Source organism: Phyllobates terribilis, unplaced genomic scaffold (genome assembly GCF_046119375.1).
Source record: "Phyllobates terribilis strain yellow unplaced genomic scaffold, ASM4611937v1 Scaffold_4__5_contigs__length_816908805, whole genome shotgun sequence".
Classification (NCBI taxonomy): domain Eukaryota; kingdom Metazoa; phylum Chordata; class Amphibia; order Anura; family Dendrobatidae; genus Phyllobates; species Phyllobates terribilis.
Genome location: NW_027362764.1, coordinates 150,615,477 through 150,638,831, shown reverse-complemented (window position 1 = coordinate 150,638,831; position 23,355 = coordinate 150,615,477). Strand labels below are relative to the sequence as shown.

The following is a 23,355-nucleotide window of genomic DNA, read 5'->3' as shown; positions in this document are numbered from 1 at the left end:
ACAGCTCCTGGGCAGGGAGAGAAGCAAAAGAGTATACAGACAGGACAACATGGGATCGCAGCTGATTGTTTTTGAGAGGCAAAACATTTCCCTGCCTGTTTTTAAGCAATGTTTTACCTCACAGAAATAATCAGCTGTGATCCCCTGCTGTAATGTCTGTATACACTTCTGTATCTTCCCCTGCCCAGGAGATGTGGTATGATCAGACCATGTACCTGTATGGTAAGACACAGCCATTACAAAAGTACACATTTATAAGATTATCTCAGCACAGGAACATTATTTTTAAACACATCCAATTGTGGAATTTATTATTGAAAGATAAATTGATTAAAATGTTGATTAAAATTTACTTTATTCGTGGGAAAACCCCTTTAAAGATCATCATCCTCACACCAGCATGAACTATGGCAGCATATGTGCACTGAGGCGTCTACTACAGATCGCTCAGTGTGCATCGATTACTTTGGTCTGTCTGTGTAAACAGGCATACAAACGACCGCTGATTGGTAAAAGTTTACTAATCGGCGGTCGTATCGTGCCGCCGGTAGGTCTATGTAATTGGAGCCGTTACAGATGTAGCAAAGTTTATCTTGACGCAGATAACCCTGCACTGGGACATCGCAACACAAAAGAGTATAATTTTATATTTAACTTGATACCAGTCAATGAATTGTGCAAGGATATCTTAATCCTATTGAGTGAGAATCTTCTGTCACAAGATATCACTGTGGTGCGTTGTTTGTCAGCGTAACCTTTTCTGCATCAGAACCATACCCTTTGTTATTATGGTGTACCCCAATACAGCATTTCACTGGTGGCCCTGACCGGAAAATGTCAGGTTCTGCAGGCACAATAATAAGGGAATGGTAATGTTTCCAATTTTTTGCTTATTTCCAGGAGGAATAATAAAAGAATAAAACAATCGGTGGAGCTAAAATGTTGCTTTATGAGATGCTAATATTGTATACACATAATAAAAATCACCAGTAAATATATGTTCTTGAGTCCTGTTTTTTTTGTACATTTTATGATTGCATATATACTCTTCTTAGTTATATCTATTTTTAGGAAAGCTGTATGACGACCAAAATGGCCACCATAATTCGTATAATGGTAGTCACCAGTCCTGAATGCTAAATATGTGTAGTCATGCATACCCATTGTATCTATATTACAGCAGAGTTTAGGAAAGGCAGGCTATAGCGGGTCCTATGCAGGTCAATAGGGTTTGTTACCTTTCATGAATTCATAATAACTAGAGATGGAAGAATCAATTCACAGGACTCCGGTCCATAGGCCCGGTCAGTAATCTGTGACCGCAGGATGTGAGGCCTGTGAATCTCCTAACCTTCCAGCATTCCCAAATCTTCTTTTGATTAGCCGAACTGGCACAACATCATCATTGCCTCATGATGCACACCCAACGTCGCACCTGACGCCCACACAACGTCACACCTGCCCAGCTAATCAAAAGAAGAGCTTGAAGTGCTGGGAGGAAAGGAAGTTCAGATTACTGACCTGGACAATGGACCGGAGTCCTGTGAATCGATTCGCTCATCTCTAATAATAACCAATCTTTACTAGAACTCTAAATAGTAAATCTTGGTTGTCAGGAATTGTTATATACCTTGTCTTCATATAGCTTCAGATTTTCAGTTGACTTGTTTGAGAAAGCTGATTGTTGACCTCTTGAATGTCTGTAATGGCGGTAATTACATTTTGTCAATTTGACAAACGAAGAAAAAATATGCATAAAAAATTTGAAATCCACTAAACAAAAATGTAACTTGTCAAAAAGAACAAATTAAAGACTAAAACCCCTATAGACACTAAAAAAAGTTTCCTGTTCCAGCAGATTTTGGTGAGATTGACTGAAGGTCTAATGTGAATGGGTTCTCCTGACTTTCCCCCAACAGATAATCTTGGGGGAGAGAAGGATCTGACCTGTTGAATTTTAATGATCAATCTTTTTCTTTGGTGCGCAGAACAAAGGAACACGCGTCTGGGCTTTCCTGTGTACGGCTGACACCTAATGTGTATGGGGGCCTTAAAGCTGAGTGAGCATATTTATGATCCTCAAATACTTAAATTCTTCAGTGAGCATATGCAACATTTATCTGACACCTTAAGTGTCAGATAAATGTTACCACAAATGGAAATTTAGGGGGACATTTATGAAGAGCCCTGACATTAAAAAGTTGCATATTCTAACACAAGCCATATTGCGAATACATTGGCTTCTTTTCCCTTTACACTTTTTTAAATGGACAGATATTAATTGACAGGTAGATTCATAAGGTTTCATGCCAGAAATTGGAAATTATACTGGTATTAATGCCTCTTTTATAAAACTAGAGGCAGATAACAGAGGATCTACTAATGGACACGACTTCCCCCCTTCCTGCACAGTGACCTCTGCACAGTTCACACAGAATTTCTAGAAAACTCTCCTGTACAACCCAATGAACATCTCCCACCTACAGGTCCCTAATGTCCACATGGCTGACGTAAAGCACATTACTGAATGCTGGTGACTGAGCAGGTGAGATGCATGGCCCAATAATCATGATCAGGACATAAATGTAAAAAAATGTACAATAAAAAAATGTAAACTGATTAGAAAAAAGAATGTATCAGTATTTAGTACATGATTTTAAATTTAATTAGCAAAGGAAATATAGGTTATACATTCTCTTTAAGTAAAGCTAAATAACCCCATTTTAGTGAACTAATGTGTATGAATGTATTAGTTTTACTGGCTAAATTAGTAATTATCCCAGTTTTAGTGAAATAGCCTGAAAACATTATCTTAGAGGGTATCTGAGGAGATACGTCAAACTGCACTTAATTTGATGCAAATTCTTAAATTCAGAGTGACAGGAAACTTTGCTTTGCAGTGCTTAAATGGATTGCTTTTTGTATGTGCACTTGTTGAAACAGCGGGAAATGTCTCGAGATAAATCTCTCTACACACTGTATATATATTAAGAAGAGCCCGACTTCTCTATGTAACATTCTTGTAAAAATGCATTTTTTGTGCATATTATTAAAATCTGATGTTGAAAAGATAATTTCATAAAAATAATTTTCAAAAATTAGAAGGCGGTGTCCAGGCAGTTGCAGCAACCAAATGATCAAAGTTCTAGTATGAATAATCTCATCAAAATAAAGCTAAACGCGTCCATTAAAAATGAGCTGTGCGCCTCCATTACTAATGTTTTCAATGGTTTCCTGTTAAAAGAAAAAGAAACATGTATGAGTTATTGATGCAAATAAAGTCTTGAGGAATTTTTTTTTATCCCAATTTGAAAGAAAATATCAAATATATTTATACCATTCCTTGTAGAAGTATTCAATCCCCTTAAAAAGACAACATACACTCCTCAGCATTGTAAATACTTTTATGCCCAAAAATGACAAAAGTATTCTCGGAGTGATTCCTTTATTGGCTAACCAGAAAAAAATATATATATGCAAGCTTTCAGAGCACAGAGGCTCCTTCTTCAGGCAATATTACAAAATCCAAAATTACAAAAATGTTGTAATAAAGCCTGAAGAAGGAGCCTCTGTGCTCTGAAAGCTTGCATATATACAGTACAGACCAAAAGTTTGGACACACCTTCTCATTTAAAGATTTTTCTGTATTTTCATGACTATGAAAATTGTACATTCACACTGAAGGCATCAAAACTATGTGGAATTATATACTTAACAAAAAAGTGTGAAACAACTGAAAATATGTCTTTGCACAGTCTTGGCATTCTCTTGAGCTTCAAGAGGTAGTCACGGGAAATGGTTTTCACTTCACAGGTGTGCCCTGTCAGGTTTATTAAGTGGGATTTCTTGCCTTATAAATGGGGTTGGGACCATCAGTTGTGTTGTGCAGAAGTCTGGTGGATACACAGCTGATAGTCCTACTGAATAGACTGTTAGAATTTGTATTATGGCAAGAAAAAAGCAGCTAAGTAAAGAAAAACGAGTGGCCATCATTACTTTAAGAAATGAAGGTCAGTCAGTCTGAAAAATTGAGAAAACTTTGAAAGTGTCCCCAAGTGCAGTTGCAAAAACCATCAAGCGCTGCAAAGAAACTGGTTAACATGAGGATCACCCCAGGAAAGGAAGACCAAGAGTCACCTCTGCTTCTGAGGATAAGTTTATCGGAGTCACCAGCCTCAGAAATTGCAGGTTAACAGCAGCTCAGATTAGAGACCAGGTCAATGCCACACAGAATTCTAGCAGCAGACATCTCTTCAACAACAGTTAAGAGGAGACTTTGTGCAGCAGGCCTTCATGGTAAAATAGCTGCTGGGAAACCACTGCTAAGGACAGGCAACAAGCAGAAGAGACTTGCTTGGGCTAAAGAACACAAGGAATGGACATTAGACCAGTGGAAATCTGTGCTCTGGTCTGATGAGTCCAAATTTGAGATCTTTGGTTCCAACCACCGTGTCTTTGTGCGACGCAGAAAAGGTGAACGGATGGACTCTACATGCCTGGTTCCCACCGTGAAGCATGGAGGAGGAGGTGTGATGGTGTGGGGGTGCTTTGCTGGTGACAATGTTGGGGATTTATTCAAAATTGAAGGCATACTGAACCAGCATGGCTACCACAGCATCTTACAGCGGCATGCTATTCCATCCGGTTTGCGTTTAGTTGGACCATCATTTATTTTTCAACAGGACAATGACCCCAAACACACCTCCAGGCTGTATAAGGGCTATTTGACCAAGAAGGAGAGTGATGGGGTGCTACGCCAGATGACCTGGCCTCCACATTCACCAGACCTGAACCCAATCTAGATGGTTTGGGGTGAGCTGGACCGCAGAGTGAAGGCAAAAGGGCGAACAAGTGCTAAGCATCTCTGGGAACTACTTCAAGATGGTTGGAAGACCATTTCCGGTGACTACCTCTTGAAGCTCATCAAGAGAATGCCAAGAGTGTGCAAAGCAGTCATCAAAGCAAAAGCTGGCTACTTTGAAGAACCTAGAATATAAGACATATTTTCAGTTGTTTCACACTTTTTTGTTGAGTATATAATTCCACATGTGTTAATTCATAGTTTTGATGCCTTCAGTGTGAATGTACAATTTTCATAGTCATGAAAATACAGAAAAATCTTTAAATGAGAAGGTGTGTCCAAACTTTTGGTCTGTACTGATTATTAGTGTTGAGCCACCCCCGTAGTGTTTGAGTTCGGTTCGGTTCGTCGAACACCCGTATGTTCGTCGAACTGTTCGTCGAACACCTTCGAACACCGTTAAAACCAATGGCAGGCAAACAAAAACACATAGAAACACATAGAAAACACCTTCAAAGGTGTCCAAAAGCTGACAAACTGCTCAGAAGACACAACTAACACATGGAAAAGTGACAAGTACATATAGTCATGCGAAAAGAAAAGAGGTGGAGGAGTAAAAGGAGGGGGAGACACAGATATAGGCATGTCATGCCCTTCTAAAATCCAAAAAGTGAGAAGCCGACACGTTCAGTCCGCTCCTGCCCGTGCCACCTCCGTGTCGCCGGGTTTGTGCCAGAGCCGCGGTGAACCCTGACGGCCAGCCCCCCTCTCCCAATACTGGTGCCTGTCCGCTGGTGGGTCGAGCGAGCCCCCCTGTGGTGGAGGCAGCTCTAAGGTTTTTAATTTAAATTGTCTCTCTAATTTGAATGAATACACTTTAAATCCATTTACAAGGATCTATTGGAGGGCAAGTCTCATGCCAGCAGCCGCGTAATTCCAGCTCCAGTAGCGTCCACTAAAGCTGCTGCAGTTAAAAAGCTTTTATAAGGATCGAGCTCGGCTGTCCACCGCAAGGCATCCTACTGCCAGTCCCAGCCCCTATGCCTTGGGGTGCCTCCTGATGCTCTTCACTGAGTATCCCGTGGTCCCGAAGCATTTCCTTTGAAAAAATTAAGTGTCCAAACTACAGGTGGTGTAGCTTGCTTAACAGCCGGGATAATCCGCTGACTAGCAGACACTGCTACTAGGCACAAAGTATTTCCTGGGCTAGATGCAGTTAAAAATTTGTAATTAGATACTCTCGTTGGATGCTGAGAAAGCATTCCATAGAGTCTCCTGGCACGCCATATATGATTCTCTTAAAAAGCTTGGGGTAGGGGTCTAGGGGACCCTTTTATAGCCAAAATCACGGCCCTGTATCACAATACGTCACCTAGGCTGAAGATAAATGGAATTGTAGCACCCTGAGGGCTCGGTTGCTACAGAGGTATTGCACCTCACCCAGAGGTGTGATATCTCACTCTCAGGTAAGGATGGAGTGTGGATCAGGACCCGACACCTGCATGCATTACACCACATTGCCGTGGGGCAGGGCGACCAATATGCCTCTGAGATGGGCATGACAGTCCCTGTCCCTGGCTGGAGTGGGGGGAGGGAACACTGAGGAAGGGGAACCCTGTAGTGCAGGAGCAGGGAGGAAGCACTTCCTGGGTGCATTGAGAAGGGAGTATAAAAGGTGGGCACGATCTTAGTTCAGTGCAGAGAAGTCTGAGCAGAAGTGGCAGGGAGCAGGGGCTCTGCATGAGCTCTGCTCCGGAGGCGGGCCTAGTAACAGAGGCCCAGGCCTGGAAGAGGGAGAAGGAAGGAAGAGGAGCGGAGAAGGCTCCAGGAATGAGGAATGAAGGGATCCCAGGGGTGCGGACGGGCGAGTCGCCACCGCACGCCCGAATCCACCTGCATGGAGGGGTCAGGCCAAAGGGGGAGACCGGTCCCCGAAACTAGTGGAGGCAGGAAACGACCCTCAGCTAGAAACCGGAGGCTGTGACATTTTATGTGGCGCAGCCCCTCGCTACACCCGTTAGGAAGGCACCACATAGGGTCAGGGAAACTGGCGCCAAGTTTACCAAGAGGAGGCCCGAGGCAGCCGGACAGAAGGGTTGGTAAGAAAGGCCAGATAAAGGACACACAAAGGGGGTCCTGTGAAGCGCTCCAAAGTTATCTGGGAGTTGTCTGAGCCCCTCACCTGGTGAGCACAGTACAACGTAGGCAGCCGTTACCTGCAGACGTGGTCTAGATAATAAGAACTGTGAGTAAAGGCCCTGGACTGCATCACTGACTCCGTGTCGTTACTGCTGCTGCCCTGCACCATCACCCCCATCCTCCGCATACACTGCCCTGAGGCTATACTCCTCCCGTGGGGAGTTATGCTACGCTCTGCTGCACCCACAACACCAGCCTCAGCGGTCTGCCCTGCAGCGGCGGTTCACTCTGACCGCAATCCACGGGTGGCGTAGTCGGACATTTAAACATCAAAACCACATAAATAGTTCCGCCACTGGTTTGACCACCCTGAGCCACGGAACCGGGTCGCCGCCACGAAGACTACAACCACCAGCATCCACCAAAAAGGGTCCGGCTCCGGGTGTCCCAAGGCCCAGGGGGTGCATCAGAACATTTTCATCACCTTTCACAATCACCAATGGGACAAGGCAGGGATGTCCTCTGTCCCCTCTCTTATACATCCTAGTGACGGAGCACCTGCTCTCATCAATTCGCCATAACCCCAATATTAGGTGGATTGAGGTGGGAGGCACCGAGTACAAGTGCTCTCTATTTGCTGATGATGTCCTAGTATTTATCACTCAATCACATATATCCATCCATGCTGTTATGGCTGAAATAGATCACTTTGTTACATGGTCAAATTTTAAAATCAATGCAGCGAAGTCAGAGGCCCTCGATGTCTCCCTCCCCAAATCCATATAGGATTCCATCCAGTCCAACTTTCCCTTTGCCTGGCCCTCACAGGGTATCAAATACTTAGGAATTCCTATTCATAGAGACCTCTCCCATCTATGTTATCTTAATTTTGGGCCCTTTATTGAACAACTCCATACAGACCACGGTTGGCAAGTTAGAACTGTAAGATTCACAACGTGAACCACTGGTGTTTTGTGGAAAAGCACATGTACACTGTGTTCCAAATTATTATGCAAAAAGTGTTTAGGAGTGATAAGGGAAGAATTTGTTTGTTTGTCAGTTAAACTCATTGATGGTTATGTGTGTCAGGGCTCTTTATATCACTGTAAGCAATTGCAGACACCTGTGCTAATTAGTTTGGCAGGTGTGTCCAATGAAAGGCAAGACTACTTAAGAAGGCTGTCTCACATTATTAAGCAGCCTACATTTTCTGCCAAAATGGGAAAGAAAAAGGATGTGTCGGCTGCTGAGAAGCAACAAATTGTGGAGTGTTTAGGTCAAGGCATGACTACAATCAACATTGTGCGATGATCAGGATGAAGTGTCTTGGCAATCAAGAAGTATGTAGCTGATTCACAGTACACACGTGTGCGTGCTGATAAGGGCAAATTGAGGACTCTTTCCTACAGGCAATTACGTCAGGTTAAAAGAGCAGCGGCAAAAAAGCCTTGTCATAGCAGCAGACAAGTTTTTGAAGCTGCTTGTGCCTCCAACGTCCCCCGAACAACAAGATGCAGGGTCCTTCAGAGGTTTGCAGCTGTGCATACGCCATCCTGTCGACCTCCTCTATCCACTTCACACAAGCAGAAACGGCTCCAGTGGGCTAAACATTACATGAAGACTGATTTCAAAACTGTTTTGTTCACGGATGAGTGCCGTGCAGCGCTCGATGGTCCAGATGGATGGAGTGGAGGATGGCTGGTTGATGGACACCCCACGCAAACACGGCTACAGCGCCAACAAGGAGGAGGTGGAGTAATGTTTTGGGCTGGAATCATGGGGAGAGAGATTGTCGGCCCCTTTAGGATCCCTGAAGGAGCTAAAGATGAACTCCATAATGTATGTGGATTTTCTCAAACAGCACTTCCTGCCATGGTTCAAGAAGAAGAACCGTGTATTTCACAGCAAGATCATTTTTTTGCATGATAATGCACCATCTCATGCTGCACATAAAACATCTGCATCTCTGGCTGATATGGGCATAAAAGGGGACAAACTTATGGTGTGACCCCCATGCTCCCCTGACCTCTACCCCATTCAGAACCTCTGGAGCATCATCAAAAGGAGTGTCTATGATGGTGGGAGGCAGTTAACATCTAAGCAACACCTCTGGGAGGGTTTTCTGTCCTCATGCAAAACAATTGAAGCAGAAACCATCCAAAACCTGACAAATTCAATGGACGAGAGAGTTCAGAAGCTCCTTTCGAACAAGGGGTCCTATGTGAAAATGTAAAATCACCTAGAATAAAGTTTTGAGTTGAAAACTGTTTGATTTTAGTTTCTAATAACCTGCTAATGCTTATAATTTCAAAAATGACCATTTTTTTGGTCTTTGTTAAAATGAAAAGGTTGATCGAAAAGTTTGGGTGATCTAAGAGTGTGGCAACCCAGTAGTCATGATCACTTCGAATTCTGACAATATGAGGGTCATGTTGCAGGTAGTGCAGCAAGAAGGCACTTATGTGTCTTGCACATCTCGGAGCCCCAAAATTATTTTCCGGGCTAGATGCAGCTAAAAATTATTTTTAATTTTAAATCTGGTGGAGCTTAGTATAGATGGCCTAATAGGATCAGTGCTGCACACTGCTACAAAGCCCAAATTATTTTCCAGCCAAGATACAGATAAACATGATTAGTAATTTGAAAGCTTAAAACGGTTGGTAGGGTGATTTTAACCAATAATCAAGCTTTTACTCTCCCCAGGATGACACAGGGGTAGAAAAGTCGTTTCGGATCCATGATTTGTTCATCTTTATGAACGTGAGTCTGTCTACATTATCAGTGGAGAGCCGCGTGCGCTTATCTGTCAGCACACCACCAGCAGCGCTGAACACACGTTCAGACAGAACGCTGGCTGCGGGGCATGACAAGATCTCCAAGGCGTAAGTGGCTAGCTCCGGCCATTTATCCAGATTGGAAGCCCAAAAAGAGCAAGGGTCCAGTGACACAGTCATGGCTTCAATGTTTACTTGGAGATACTCCTGTACCATCGTCTCTAGGCGTTGACTATGTGTCAGACTTCTTGTCTCCTGTGGCCTTGCAAAGGATGGGCTAAAAAAGTGGTGAAATGATTCCACAAAATTGATGTTACCAGCAGATACTGTGGTTCTGTTACGGTTTGAGTGCTGAACACTTGACGGTCCCACGGTTGGCAAGTTGGAACTGTGAGATTCACTACGTGCACCACTGGTGTTTTGTGGAAAAGCACATGTAAGATTCTGCAACAGTCTCTGCTGATACTCCTGCATGCGTGCATCCCTTTCTATGGCAGGAATAATTTCGGCAAATTTACTTTTGTACCGGGGATCTAACAGTGTGGCAACCCAGTAGTCAGGATTATTTCTAATTCTCACAATTCGAGGGTCATGTTGCAGGTAGTGCAGCAAGAAGGCACTCATGTGTGTTGCGCATCCAGGAGCACCAAGTCCCTGTTGTGTTGGTGGCGAGGTAACAATCATGCTTCCTTCCTCTGTCCTCTACCCCCAACCTCGCACAACAGAAATGTGATCAAGGTCTCCCTCATCTGATGAGTCTTCCATCAGTTCGTCCTCCACTTCTTCCTGGGCTCCTGCACCTTCCTCACTAGTTTGGCTGCTACCATGCGCCCTGGTAAAACCATCTCCCCCACCCTCACATGCCTGCCGCCTTGGTGCTGCCGACCGTCTGGACCTTGCAGATGTTAGCCCTTCCGCATACAACTACTCCTCCTCTACTTCCTCCACCTCCTCTTGTGCCACCACCTGACTCCGAATTCTGTTTAACATGTGCTCCAGCATGTAAATCACCGGAATAGTCATGCTGATAATGGCATCGTCAGCACTAAACATCTTCGTCGCCATTTCAAAACTGTGCAGAAGGGTGCATAGGTCCCTGATCTGAGACCACTCCTCCAGCGTGATTTGCCCCACCTCTGGATCTCGTTGGCCCAGGCTATACATCAGAACGTATTGCACCAGGGCTTGTCGGTGCTGCCACAGTCGCTGCAACATGTGCAGAGTTGAATTCCACCGGGTAGGCACATCGCATTTTAGCCGGTGAAGTGGCAGGCCCAACGACTTCTGTAGAGATGTAAGTCGCTGAGCTGCGGGATGCGAACGGCGGAAGTGAGCACACAGCGACCGTGCCCTCTGCAGAAGGCCATCTAGTCTGGGATAGTGGGCTAAAAATTGCTGGACAACCAGGTTCAACACGTGAGCCATACAAGGCACGTGTGTGACATTGCCCCGGCGAAGGGCTGCACCCAGGTTTGCAGCATTGTCGCACACGGCCTTCCCTGGTTTCAGGTCCAGTGGAGACAACCATTCATGAAATTTGTTCTCCAGAGCTGACCACAACTCCTCAGCTGTGTGACTCACATTTCCCAGACATTTCAAAGTAAAAACCGCCTGATGACGTTGAGCCCTACTGCCAGCATAGTAAGGAGGTGTGCAGGATCCCTTCTGCGCAGTTAGAAAGCTTGTGGCATGACCAGACAGGCTTTGGGTGCAGGTGGAAGACCGAGAGGAGGTTGAGGAGGCAGAAGCAGTGGAGGAAAAATGACATAAAGAGGATTGACGCACAACTCGTGGGGACGGCAAGACTTGGACAGCAGCCCCTTGTCCTGCTGTCACCATAGTTACCCAGTGCCCAGTCAGCGACATGTAACGCCCCTGTCCATGCCTACTCGTCCAAGTGTCTGTGGTGAAATGCACCCTGTCACACACAGAGTTTCTCAAAGAAGCGGTGATGTTGTGTGCGACATGCTGGTGGAGCGCAGGCACACCTTTCTTTGAGAAGTAGTTCCAACTGGGCATCTGGTACTGGGGCACTGCGACGGACATAAGGTCTCGAAAATCCTCTGTGTCCACCAGGCGGAAAGGCAGCATTTCTGTAGCCAAGAGCTTGCAGATGGTGAAATTCAACCTCTTAGCTTTCTCATGGCTAGGAGGAAATGGTTTTTTACTTGTCCACATCTGAGGGACCGAGGGCTGGCTATTGTGCTTAGACGGGGTTGATAAGGGTGTCTCCGGCAAACTGCCGGTCTGTGAGGAAGATGCAGGCGGACATGTTAGCACCACCTTTGGATCAAGGCAACCTATCGATGTCGGACAGCGCTCAACACCAGCTGGTGTTACCACCTCCAAAGAAAATGATGACCTGCCAATCACGCTGGCTGTTGCGGGTAAAGAGGTGGCAGGTCTGCGCCCCAAAACAGGTGTGACTGCTGTCCCCCCAGTCACAGAGGATGAAGAGGCCGCGGATGCACAAGATATTGCAGACGGTGGTTGGCCCGGCCGGCTAGGCCGCATTGTAGCACACTGAGCTTCCCACTGCAACTTATACTTCATGTCCATGTGCCGGTTCATGCATGAAGTACTCAAACTATGTATTTTTTGGCCTCTGCTTAGCTTTTGCTGACAAATGTTACATAACACGAGTTGGGTCATCTTTATCGATCTGAAAAAATGCCCAGGCTATGCAAGGCTTAGCACCCATGCTACCTGAAGAGCCACCACGACTTGTGGTGAGAGGCAGAGTTGTGTTTGAGGATGCAGTTGTTGACGTGCTTCCAGTACTACGTCTCTGTCCAGGAAGGCGCAACCTGACCTCGTCGTCACTAGCATCTTCCTCCACCTCCTCTGCTGACCTCATCTCTTGGCTGACTGTGGGTTGACAGTAAGTGGGATCTCCAACCTCATCATCATCACCCTGTGCGTTATCACACCCGTCGTCCTCAGAGCCAACCTGTTCCTGCCCTGACAAAAAACTAAAGTTGTCGCTCCAATCAGGTATTTGAGTCTCATCATCGTCTTCCTCATTGTCTCCACCAACAGGAGTTACAGTTTGGGAATGAGGGTTCTACATTATGGTCAGAACCTTCTGCGTCTGGTCCTGGATCCGACTCATAAAGATTCTGGGCATCAGTGCAGATCATTTCCTCGTCTGGATTCACAGAAGCGATGGAGTCGACCTCTGATTCCCAGGCTATAGTATGAGTAAACAGCTCTGCAGACTCAACCATCTGTTCTACCTCATACTCAGACGGGCAGCTGGAGATTTGGGAGCTGTGAGGAAGCAAGTGCGATTTGGGTGACACCTTTGAGGACTGGAGTATTTGTGATGTTGAAGTTGATGTGGAGAGCCCACTTAAAGGAGCACTTGATATCCGTTGAAGCACCTGCTGTTTTTGTGCCTCATCTGGAATTTGTAGCGATTGGCGTGGCCGTAAGAAAGGGATCTTATCACATTGTCCGCTAAAAGAAGTAGACATTTTAGTTTGGCTGGAAGATGGTCTTTCTTCTGCAGATGTTACTGTTGCTTTAACACCTACCCCACGGACACAACCTTTTTTCCCCTTCCCAACAGCAGCAGGCCTTTTTCCACTCATTTTGGTGGTTAACTAATTCACAACTCTGGAGTTGTTTGCACAAAAAAACAATGGATGGGAACCGAGCAGAGCTGAGTGGCCAAACTGTGGTATTAGGCCAAAACTATTGGCTGGGTTAGATGCAGAAAAAAATTATATTCAATTTGCAACCTGATGGAGGTCAGTATAGATGGACTAATAGAACAAGTCCCACACACAGCTAGAAGCCCAAATATTTTTTCAGAGGTAGATGCAGAAAAAAAATTATTTTTAATTTGCAACCTGATGGAGGTCAGTATAGATGGACTAATAGAGAAAGTCCCACACACTGCTAGAAGGCCAAATATTTTTTCAGAGGTAGATGCAGAAAAAAAATATATCCAGTTTGCAACCTGATGGAGGTCAGTATAGATGGACTAATAGAACAAGTCCCACACACAGCTAGAAGCCCAAATATTTTTTCAGAGGTAGATGCAGAAAAAAAATTATTTTTAATTTGCAACCTGATGGAGGTCAGTATAGATGGACTAATAGAGAAAGTCCCACACACTGCTAGAAGGCCAAATATTTTTTCAGAGCTTGATGCAGAAAAAAATTATATTCAGTTTGCAACCTGATGGAGGTCAGTATAGATGGACTAATAGAACAAGTCCCACACACAGCTAGAAGCCCAATATTTTTTCAGAGGTAGATGCAGAAAAAAAATATATTCAGTTTGCAACCTGATGGAGGTCAGTATAGATGGACTAATAGAATGATGCTATGCCCAAAAGATTTTACTTCACTAGGTGTAGTAAAAAAATTGGTATTCTATACACAGGTGGTATATCTTGCAACACAGATAGGCTACTCCACTGACTAACACACTCTGCAATAGGCCAAAAAGGATTAGCTTTGCTAGATTCAGCCAAATACTGTGAAAAAAACTTGCACAGCACTGGCACAGACCTGCCTGGCAAAAACTGATAGGAACTGATGTAACCTAGTCCTGAAAAGGACTGCAATTACAATTAGTCTTTACTCCCACAATCTATCTATTTAAGAGCACAGACCTGCCTGATAAAAGTCGTAGGAAATGCTGTAACCTAGTCCTTAAAAGGACTGCAATCACAACTATTCCCTACTCCCAAGCTATCTGTAGATTTGTGCGAAAATTGGCTTGAAATTAACAAGGTATAGCGCACACAGCAACAGCGGTGCCGTCTAACACGCAGCTGCAGCAGTGAGAAAATGGTGGCGACGGGGAAAATGGCTTGGTCTTATAGGGCAAGGACATGTGACATACACTGCCAATGACACATGCCCTTGCTTGTGTGAAAAACAGCAGTTCGCTCCGTGTGTGCGCTGCTGATAGGCTGACAGACTGCACCTCCCCACTGCAAATGCGGGAAAGAGAAAAAAAAATGGAGATCTTCATTATTCCTGCAGAGATCCATCCCCTGCCCCTCCCCCCACCCCGCTGTACACTCAAACTGCGTATTAACATTAATTTTCATCATTACTGAGAAAAAAATCCAGTTATGATTTTGGTGCACGAACAGTTATCAAACATAACCTCGAACAGCCGAATTTTTCTCAAATCGTTCGTGTTCGCCGAACGGCTCGAACACCGCCCAAAACAGCTCGAATTTGAGATTGGTGAACAGTTCGAGTAGAACAAAGCTCATCTCTACTGATTATATACTGTATATGTATATATATTTTTTTATTTATTTTTTTTTGGTTAGCCAATAAAGGTATGACTCCAAGAATACTTTTGTCATTTTTGGGCATAAAAGTATTTACATCGATATTTCTGGCTAACACAGTGCCACAATATAACTTTGTATTGTACATCACTCCTCAGCATTGAAATTGCAACCCCAAGAAGAAAAAATGATTGAAATCACAGGATGGACATGTTAATTATATGCAAATGCTGAAAAAATGGGAAAAAAAAAATCTTTATTTATTTGGTCTTGAAAATGAGCGCCACTTGCCTACAGGTCTATATGTGCAGGGACAGTACAGCAGAGCTGAGCTTTGTCTCAATACAAACACTAAACTTGGTAATCACGCACAGCTCTGCAGTGAGCATAGTAAGGAGAGCAGATTTTATTAAATGTTTCACACAGGAGAAAGCCTGTTCTAAGCTATTGTGAGCTTTTTTCACCTGTGTGTTGCTGATTGGGCAGGGGAAGAAGTACACACCCTCAGAGAAAAATCTCTAGTAATGCCCCCTTGGACGTAAAGAGAACCTGTCATGTCTGATAATAAAGATATAGCATTACTCTGCAGGTTAATAGCGTTATGAAGGTGCTGGGCGCAGTAAAAAAAAAGTGCAGCACCTATGAAAAAAATTAACTTTATTTCTCCCAGTAGACAGCTTTCAGTCATATAGGCAAGGGCTGAGCAATTACAGTAACCACTTACAGCACTGAGAGAAGCGGCTGTAAGCACTCCCAGCACTGACTGACAGCTGAGCACTGATGCTCTACATAGCCAGCTGTCAGTAGGTGCTGGGACATGCTTAAGGCTGCCGACGTCAGTGTTGTGAGTGGTGACTATAACCACACTGGCACTCTTGAATGACTGAAAGCCATCGGCTCCGTGGAGAAATAGAGTTCATCTTTTCACACTTTCAGATTGTATGTACAACATGATTTCTCTTTAGGTAATAATAAGTATACGCTGGTAGTAAAGGCATTAATCAACATCTAGTAATTGCCCGTTGGATGTTCTCTACTCTGAATATGTTGCTCATAACTATTTTAACAATGAGAAGGCTGATTGTACATCAGCTCAGAATTGTGAGCCTGCTTCTCATATATTTTTCATCATCATCATCCAAGTGTATGTGGTTGCAGAGGTCTCCATACAAGCCACGGAGTCAATGAGGCAGAAAATGTACCAATGTCATTTAACTTCTAGATATCATTTTTATTTTCGTTGATGGCTGCACAAAATTTCTATCTAACTCATGAAATTAAATTCTGTTTTCATTTTCGTCATCTGTTATTATTAAGTACTGTATCACAAAAATATAATAAAATACAACTTGATAAGACCTGGTTCATCTAATCAGTTTGGCTCCAAATTGATGTAGGATTTTATTTTGGTCTGTTTAGAGCCACCCGGGATGACCTTAAGTAGTCAGCAATCAAGTAGTCTAGCAATATTCAGTAGACTAGCAACCTCTTTGCTGCACCAAATGGTGATAAGGTCTTAGGGCAGGTGTAGACGACCATATGATTGTGTTGAGTGTGATCTGACAAAACATCGGATCACATCATAAACCAATGTTATTTTATGGGACCTGCAGTGGACCAAGGGAAAAATCTTTGCATACCCGAGTTTGATCAGATATTTGGATTGCACTCAACCATGCAAGTCAATGAGTCCTTGGAAAACATCTGACTGCACTCGGATGACATCTGAGTGCAGTCCAATTTTAAACAAACTGACAGAATGGAGAAGATGGAGAAACTTCTTACTCCATCTTCTCCTCATCCAAGAGAATCGGATCACACTCTGATCAGAGTTTGATCAGAGTGTGATTTGCATAATCAAATTAATTCCATCAAGGGAATACATGGACGTCTGCACCTGCCCTTAAGAAAACTAATTAGCCTCGCACTGAAGTGGTTTGAAATTCATCAAGCCTTCTTAACCCTAGAACTTAAACCCACTCATTATCTTTGTGCATCTTCTCCAATCCACCTCCATCCCCCAATAAAGGTTAAAAAAAAATAAAGTTTAGAAATTGAAGCAATGAAAACTACAATCCTCCACAAAAAAAATCCCCCATATGGCTACATTGATAGGGAAATAGAAAAAGTTATGGGTTTTGCAACTTGGAAAAGAAAAAAAAAAGAGAAAAGTATAGCCCAACACAAACACACACAAATAAGAAGATTATGAAGGAACAAAAGAGAGTTTTAAGGCTATGTGCCCACGATGCAGAAATGCTCCAGATTTTTCCTGAGCGTTTCTGCATCTCCCTGTAAGAAAAAACGCATGCGGATTGTACATGTGTTTTTTCAGCCAGGGACAAGCGGAAGTGAAGCGTTTTTCACACGCGATTTCGCATGGGGGGGTTGTCAAGCCCGATTTTAGCATCACTTGGAAAGTGCTTGACAACTTGGTCACACTATATAAATCCATGCAACCGGCATGGATTTATATAGTGTGACCAAGTTAAAGTAAAAGAATGGTAAAAAATAAAAAATACATTATACTCACCTTCTGATGGCCCCCGGTCTCCTCCGGTGCGTTCGGTGTGTTAGGCAGCTCGCAGTAGTCTAAAAGGACCATCCATGATGTCATTTAGTCATGTGACAGGTCTAGTGACCGCCGCCGTCGCGTGACCTGTCATATGACTAAATGACGTCATGGCAGGTCCTTTTAGACCATCACGAGCCGCCGGGGAGCCAGAACGCATTGCTATGGAGACCAGGGGCCATCAGAAGGTAAGTATAATTTTTTATTTTTTATTTTTTTTTTTTTTACAGGTTCTATGGTACCCGGGTCTGGAGGAGAGTCTCCTCTTCTCCAGACCCGGGTACCATCCGCACATTCAATCGCTTAATATCCGCACGTGCACATGTAGTCATGCGGATATCAAGCGAGCGAAAATGCCGCGATTGCGCAAAATAATTGCTAGTGCTGCGGATTTTTCCGCAATGATAATCCGCAGAGGAAATTTCCTCAGCATGTGCACAGCACATGCGGATTATCATTCGGGAACATAGCAGACCTTCTACCAAGCGTTTTTAAAGCATTTCTGCCGCGGAATTGCCGCAGCGGAATCGCTTAAAAAACGCATAGGGAGTACACAGCCTAACAGAGGAAATTATGTTTTTTTTCTTCTAGATCCACCATTCGGTTCCAGAGATATGCGCCTTTTTATTTAGTGCACATTCTTATGGTCTTTACTAAGGTGTTATGGCTCTGTTGGGTTTTGTACTCACTCAGCCATGTTAGAGGTAGGCACAGGACACTCTCTCTTTAAAATGTCCAAGGCAGGTTTATTCAGGCTTCATAAACAGCACTTTCAATGAAAACAAAACACAGCCTTCTCCGGCACAAAGTAACAAAACAGGAAAATGAACAGTCCATGTAGTATTGCTGGTCCACCCGCTCACAGTCAGTGTCTTTTTGCACAGACACGCAGGAGTTCTCCACACCTCCAGCCACAGACACTGAATGAGACACTCTGTCTCCATTTTATACACACAACCTTGGGTGGGGATATGTGAGCAGCCAATCCCACCCGTCTCTTATGACTGCTTGAAAAAAACGGCCCTGATAAGCCCTATTAACCCTCTCAGCACTATGTGTGCTGGAGCATACTTTCCCGGTTTTACATCACTAAGCTGCCAACCTCAGCAATACATCTCCCCTCAAGGACATGTCCGGCGGCAATCTTACATATCCCCCTCTGCCCAAAGCCGGGGGCTTGGTACCTTCTGCTAACATATAGTGGACCCTTGACAATGCGTCAGCATTGCCATGCAGTTTCCCAGGCCTATGCTCAACCTGGTCACTTCAGCATTGTTTCCCTTCTTCTCACTCATCCACCTTAGTGGGGCATGGTCTGATACCAGCCGGAACTTCCAGCCTAAGAGGTAGCATCTTAGAGTGTCTAGCGCCCACTTGATGGCCAAACATTCCTTCTCCACTATGGAGTCATTTCTCTCACAAGACGTCAGCTTCTGGCTTAAATACATTATGGGGTGCTTTTCGCCATTCATCTCTTGTGAAAGAACCCAGACCGACATCTGACACGTCCGCCTGGACCACAAACTCCTTCAAGAAATCCGGTGCCGCCAACACCGGTTGTTTACACAGGGCTTGCTTGAGTTCCTGGAAGGCTGTCTCGGTTTCTGGAGACCACTTAGCCATGGCCGATTTTGTACCCTTAAGGAGGTCTGTCAAAGTGGCGGCTGTCATGGCGAATTTAGGGATGAACCGGCGGTAGTAGCCCATGAGGCCCAGGAACGCTCTGACCTGCTTTTTTGTGAGAGGTTGTGGCCAACCCAGGATTGCATCAATTTTATTTATTTGGGGCTTTATGACGCCTCTACCTATGACATAGCCCAAATATTTGGCCTCCTCCATGCCCATGGCACATTTCTTCTGGTTGATGGAAAACCCTGCCTGCCGTAGAGCATCAAATATCGCCTGGACTTTGCTCAGATGGCTACCCCAATCCTGGCTGTAGATCACGATATCATCCTGGTAGGCTGCTGCATACTTCTTGTGGGGAGCTAGAATCCGGTCCATGGCTCTTTGGAAGGTAGCTGGAGCTTCTTGCAATCCAAACGGCATTCTGGTGTATTGGAAACACGCATCTGGCATTGAAAAGACTGTCTTCTCCTTGGCCTCTTGGGACATAGAGATCTGCCAATTTTGTGAGGTCAAGGGTGGTAATGTACCTGGCCGGCCCTAATCTCTCAATTAGTTCATCTACCCTGGACATTGGGTATGAATCAAACTTAGAGACATCATTCAGTTTCCTATAGTCATTGCAGAACCACCATTGTCCATTTGGCTTTGGCACTAAGACTATGGGACTGGACCAGCCACCCTTGGACTCCTCGATGACCCCCAGATTCACCATGCGCTTAACCTCCTTTGAGATTACCCCTCGGCGGGCTTCAGGAATCCGATATGGCTTCATATTCACTTGGACATGAGGCTCCATAAGTAACTCATGCCCTTTGACCTACAGTACAGCCTAGTAGAACCGAGAACAGGTCCCTATTCTGCTTCAGCAACCCCCCTGGCATTGTTGCTTCTGGGCACGTGACAGCGATTCTGCCACCTTGACTTCCTCCATGTCGGTTTCAGTCTTCACCATCAGACATGTGGCTTCGACAGGCTCCCTGTTTCGCCATGGCTTAATGAGGTTTACGTGGTACACCTGGTAGGGCTTCCTTCTCCCAGGTTGGGGGACCCTATAGTTGATGTCGCCAAGTTTTTCAACTACTTCATAGGGGCCCTGCCACTTGGCCAGGATCTTTCTTTCCACCATAGGTACCAGCACTAGTACCTGATCCCCAGTGTTGAAGTGTCTCACCCTCGTTGATCTATTGTACACCCTCAACTGTGCCTCTTGTGCTTTGAGGAGGTGTTCTTTGAAAATGGGCATCACCTCTGCAATCCTCTCTTGCATCTGGGCCACATGTTCGATCACACTCCTGTCGGGTGTAAACTCTGACTCCCAGGTCTCCTTTGCTATGTCCAGGAGTCCGCGGGGGTGTCAGCCATATAACAGCTCAAACGAGGAAAACCACTTAGAGGTCTGTGGGACTTCTCTGATGGAGAATAGAAGGTACGGCAGTAGACAGTCCCAGTCCCAGCCGTCTTTCTGCACAGCCTTCAAGGTTTGATTAAACCTCTCCACTAAGTCATCTGTCTGGGGGCGGTAGACTGAGGTCCTGAGTTCTGTGATCTGCAGCGTTTTGCACAACTTCCTCATCACCCGTGACATAAATGGGGTCCCTTGGTACGTTAGGATCTCCTTAGGCAACCCCGTTCTAGAGAAGATATTGACCAACTCCCGGGCTATACATTTGACAGAGGAGTTACGTAGTGGCTCGGCCTCCGGATACCGCGTAGCATAGTCCAGTATCACCAGGATATACTGATGTTCTCTGGCGGACTTTACCAAGGGTCCCACTAGATCCATGGCTATGCGGTCAAATGGCATCTCAATGATTGGCAATGGCACTAAGGGGCTATGGAAGTGGGCCACCGGGAGGTCAGCCGGCAGGTGGGACATGACCTACAAAAGTTTACAATTTCTTGGTGACAACCGGGCCAATAAAACCTCTGGAGGATCCTTTCCTGGGTTTTCTCTACCCCCAGATGACCACCCAACAAATGTGTATGGGCCATATCTAACACCCTGCGCCTGTAGGGTCCTGGCACCAGTAACTGCTCAATTACCTCCCCTCTGAACTTGGTGACCCGATATAGTATCTCGCCATTGACAGCAAAGTATGGATATCGGGTGTCAGCCCCCGGGCTCTTGAGCAACACCATTCAAGACAGTGACATTATCAAACGCCCCTTTTAGAGTTAAGTCTCTGAGCTGGGCGGTTCCAAAGTTTCCGCCAGTCACCTCCAGCTCAGGGATGTTGGCCTCCAGGGATGCCGCCTCATCCTCATCCCCAAAAAGCACACAAAAAAGAAACCCGGCAGCGGCCTGTGATGCGGTTTCTTCAGGAGCGTCCGGGTTGTTGTCTGGACAACCTGGCTTCCTCCCTTCCTCCCACAAGTCCCAAAACAAGACAAAGTCCCTCCCTATTACAACCGGGTGCAACAGGTCCTTCACTACGCCCACCTTATGGAACCCGGAGCCACAGTTTGTGTCTATGACCACTCGGGTCACAGGGTAGTCCTTAGCTTCCCCATGGATAAAACGGACTCTGACCTTTTTACCCGGAACCAGTTGATGAGGAACTGTGGCCAGCACTAGGTTAACAGAGCAGTCACTTACACTCCATTCACCAATACGGAGCATGCCTGCGGTCCCTCACCTGCTTGAGGAACAGCACTGCAGGCAGGATATGCAAAGTACGAGCAGCGCCGTCCTGCGCTGCAGTCCATTGGCTCGTTGGTCATGGGGCAACGGGCGGCTATGTGACCTGGGGTATGACATCTCCAACACACTATGTTATGGAGCAGGACCTTGGGCAGTAACTCAGACCCCTCCTGAACTCTAGGACGCCCCCCAGGTGTGGATATAGCTCCCCTCTTTTGGGTGTCCGCCCCCTTTTGGGAACCCCAGTATGGAGAGGCTACGACCCTTGTTTCCCAAAGGAACTTTCTACCTCCTTGTACCTTTCCACCAACCCCACCAAATCATCGGCATTATGGGGATCTCCCTGGGCAACCCAGGATTGCACCAACCTCGGAAGAGAGTGTATGAACCTGTCTATAACGACCCTCTCCACCATCTGTGCTGGGGAGGAAGATTCAGGTTGCAACCACTTTTGGACCAGGTATAGGAGGTCGAACATTTGGGACCAGGAGGTTTGTCACTGCAATAGGCCCAGTGGTGCACCCGTTGCGCCCTGACAGTCAGAGTCACTCCCAAGTGCACCAAAATCACAGTTTTCAATTTGGCATACTCTTTTGTGTCCTGCAAGGCCAGGTCATAATAGGCCTTCTGCGGTTCCCCTGTTAAATATGGCGCCAGTACCTCTGCCCACTGCTCGGGAGGAAATTTCTCCCACTCTGCCACCCTCTCAGAGACCTTCAGGAACGCCTCAACGTCATCACCCAGGGTCATCTTTTGTAATGCTCTTCTTACTGTTTTCCTCATGTGAGAGTCATCACCTGGAGTTGGGGGTGGGGCGGTTGTCCTGCCACGGATCTGCTCTGCTAGAAGTTCCATCTGTCTTTGCTGCTGTTGGATTTGCTGCATCAGAAGTCTATTTGTCTCCTGCTGCTGATCCCCTTGCAGCTGCTGCTGTATGTTCTGGTGGCTCTGCAACTGCTCCCGATGCTGCTGTTGCATATCCTGCTGGCTCTGCAGGTGCTGTGTTTGCTGTGCCTGCTGTGCCTGCAACAAATGTTTAATCAGGTCCTCCATTTTGTCTGGCTGGCTGGCGGCCTTTACCCAGGACATAAACGGTTTCCTGTAGCAGTCACATTGCCCTTTGGGATTTGTGCCCGTGCTTCTAGCACCAATTGTACTCACTCAGCCGCGATAGAGGTAGGCACAGGACACTGTCTCTTTAAAATGTCCAAGGCAGGTTTATTCAGGCTTCATAAACCTCACTTTCAAAGGAAACAAAACACAGCCTTCTCCGGCACAAAGTAACAAAACAGGAAAATGAACAGTCCATGTGGTACTGTGGGTTCACCCGCTCACAGTCAGTGTCTTTTTGCACAGACACGCTGGAGTTCTCCACACCTCCAGCCACAGACACTGAATGAGACACTCTGTCTCCATTTTATACACACACCATGGGGTGGTCATATGTGAGCAGCCAATCCCACCTCTTATGACTACTCAAAAAAAAACGGCCCTGATAAGCCCTATTAACCCTCTCAGCACTATGTGTGCTGGAGCATA

General features: G+C 45.5%; 1 protein-coding gene across 3 annotated transcripts in view; it reads right to left on the bottom strand.

The window, feature by feature from the left end:
* Positions 1–270: 270 nt before the first annotated feature.
* Positions 271–23,355, bottom strand: part of TMEM196 (transmembrane protein 196) — an 88,691-nt gene continuing 65,606 nt past the window's right edge. For all 3 annotated transcript variants that reach the window (XM_073676540.1, XM_073676538.1, XM_073676539.1), the window contains exon 4: positions 271–3,234. In XM_073676540.1, the coding sequence (XP_073532641.1) occupies positions 3,224–3,234 (11 nt within the window). In that variant the 3' untranslated portion in view covers positions 271–3,223. The remainder of the gene's footprint in view (positions 3,235–23,355) is intronic.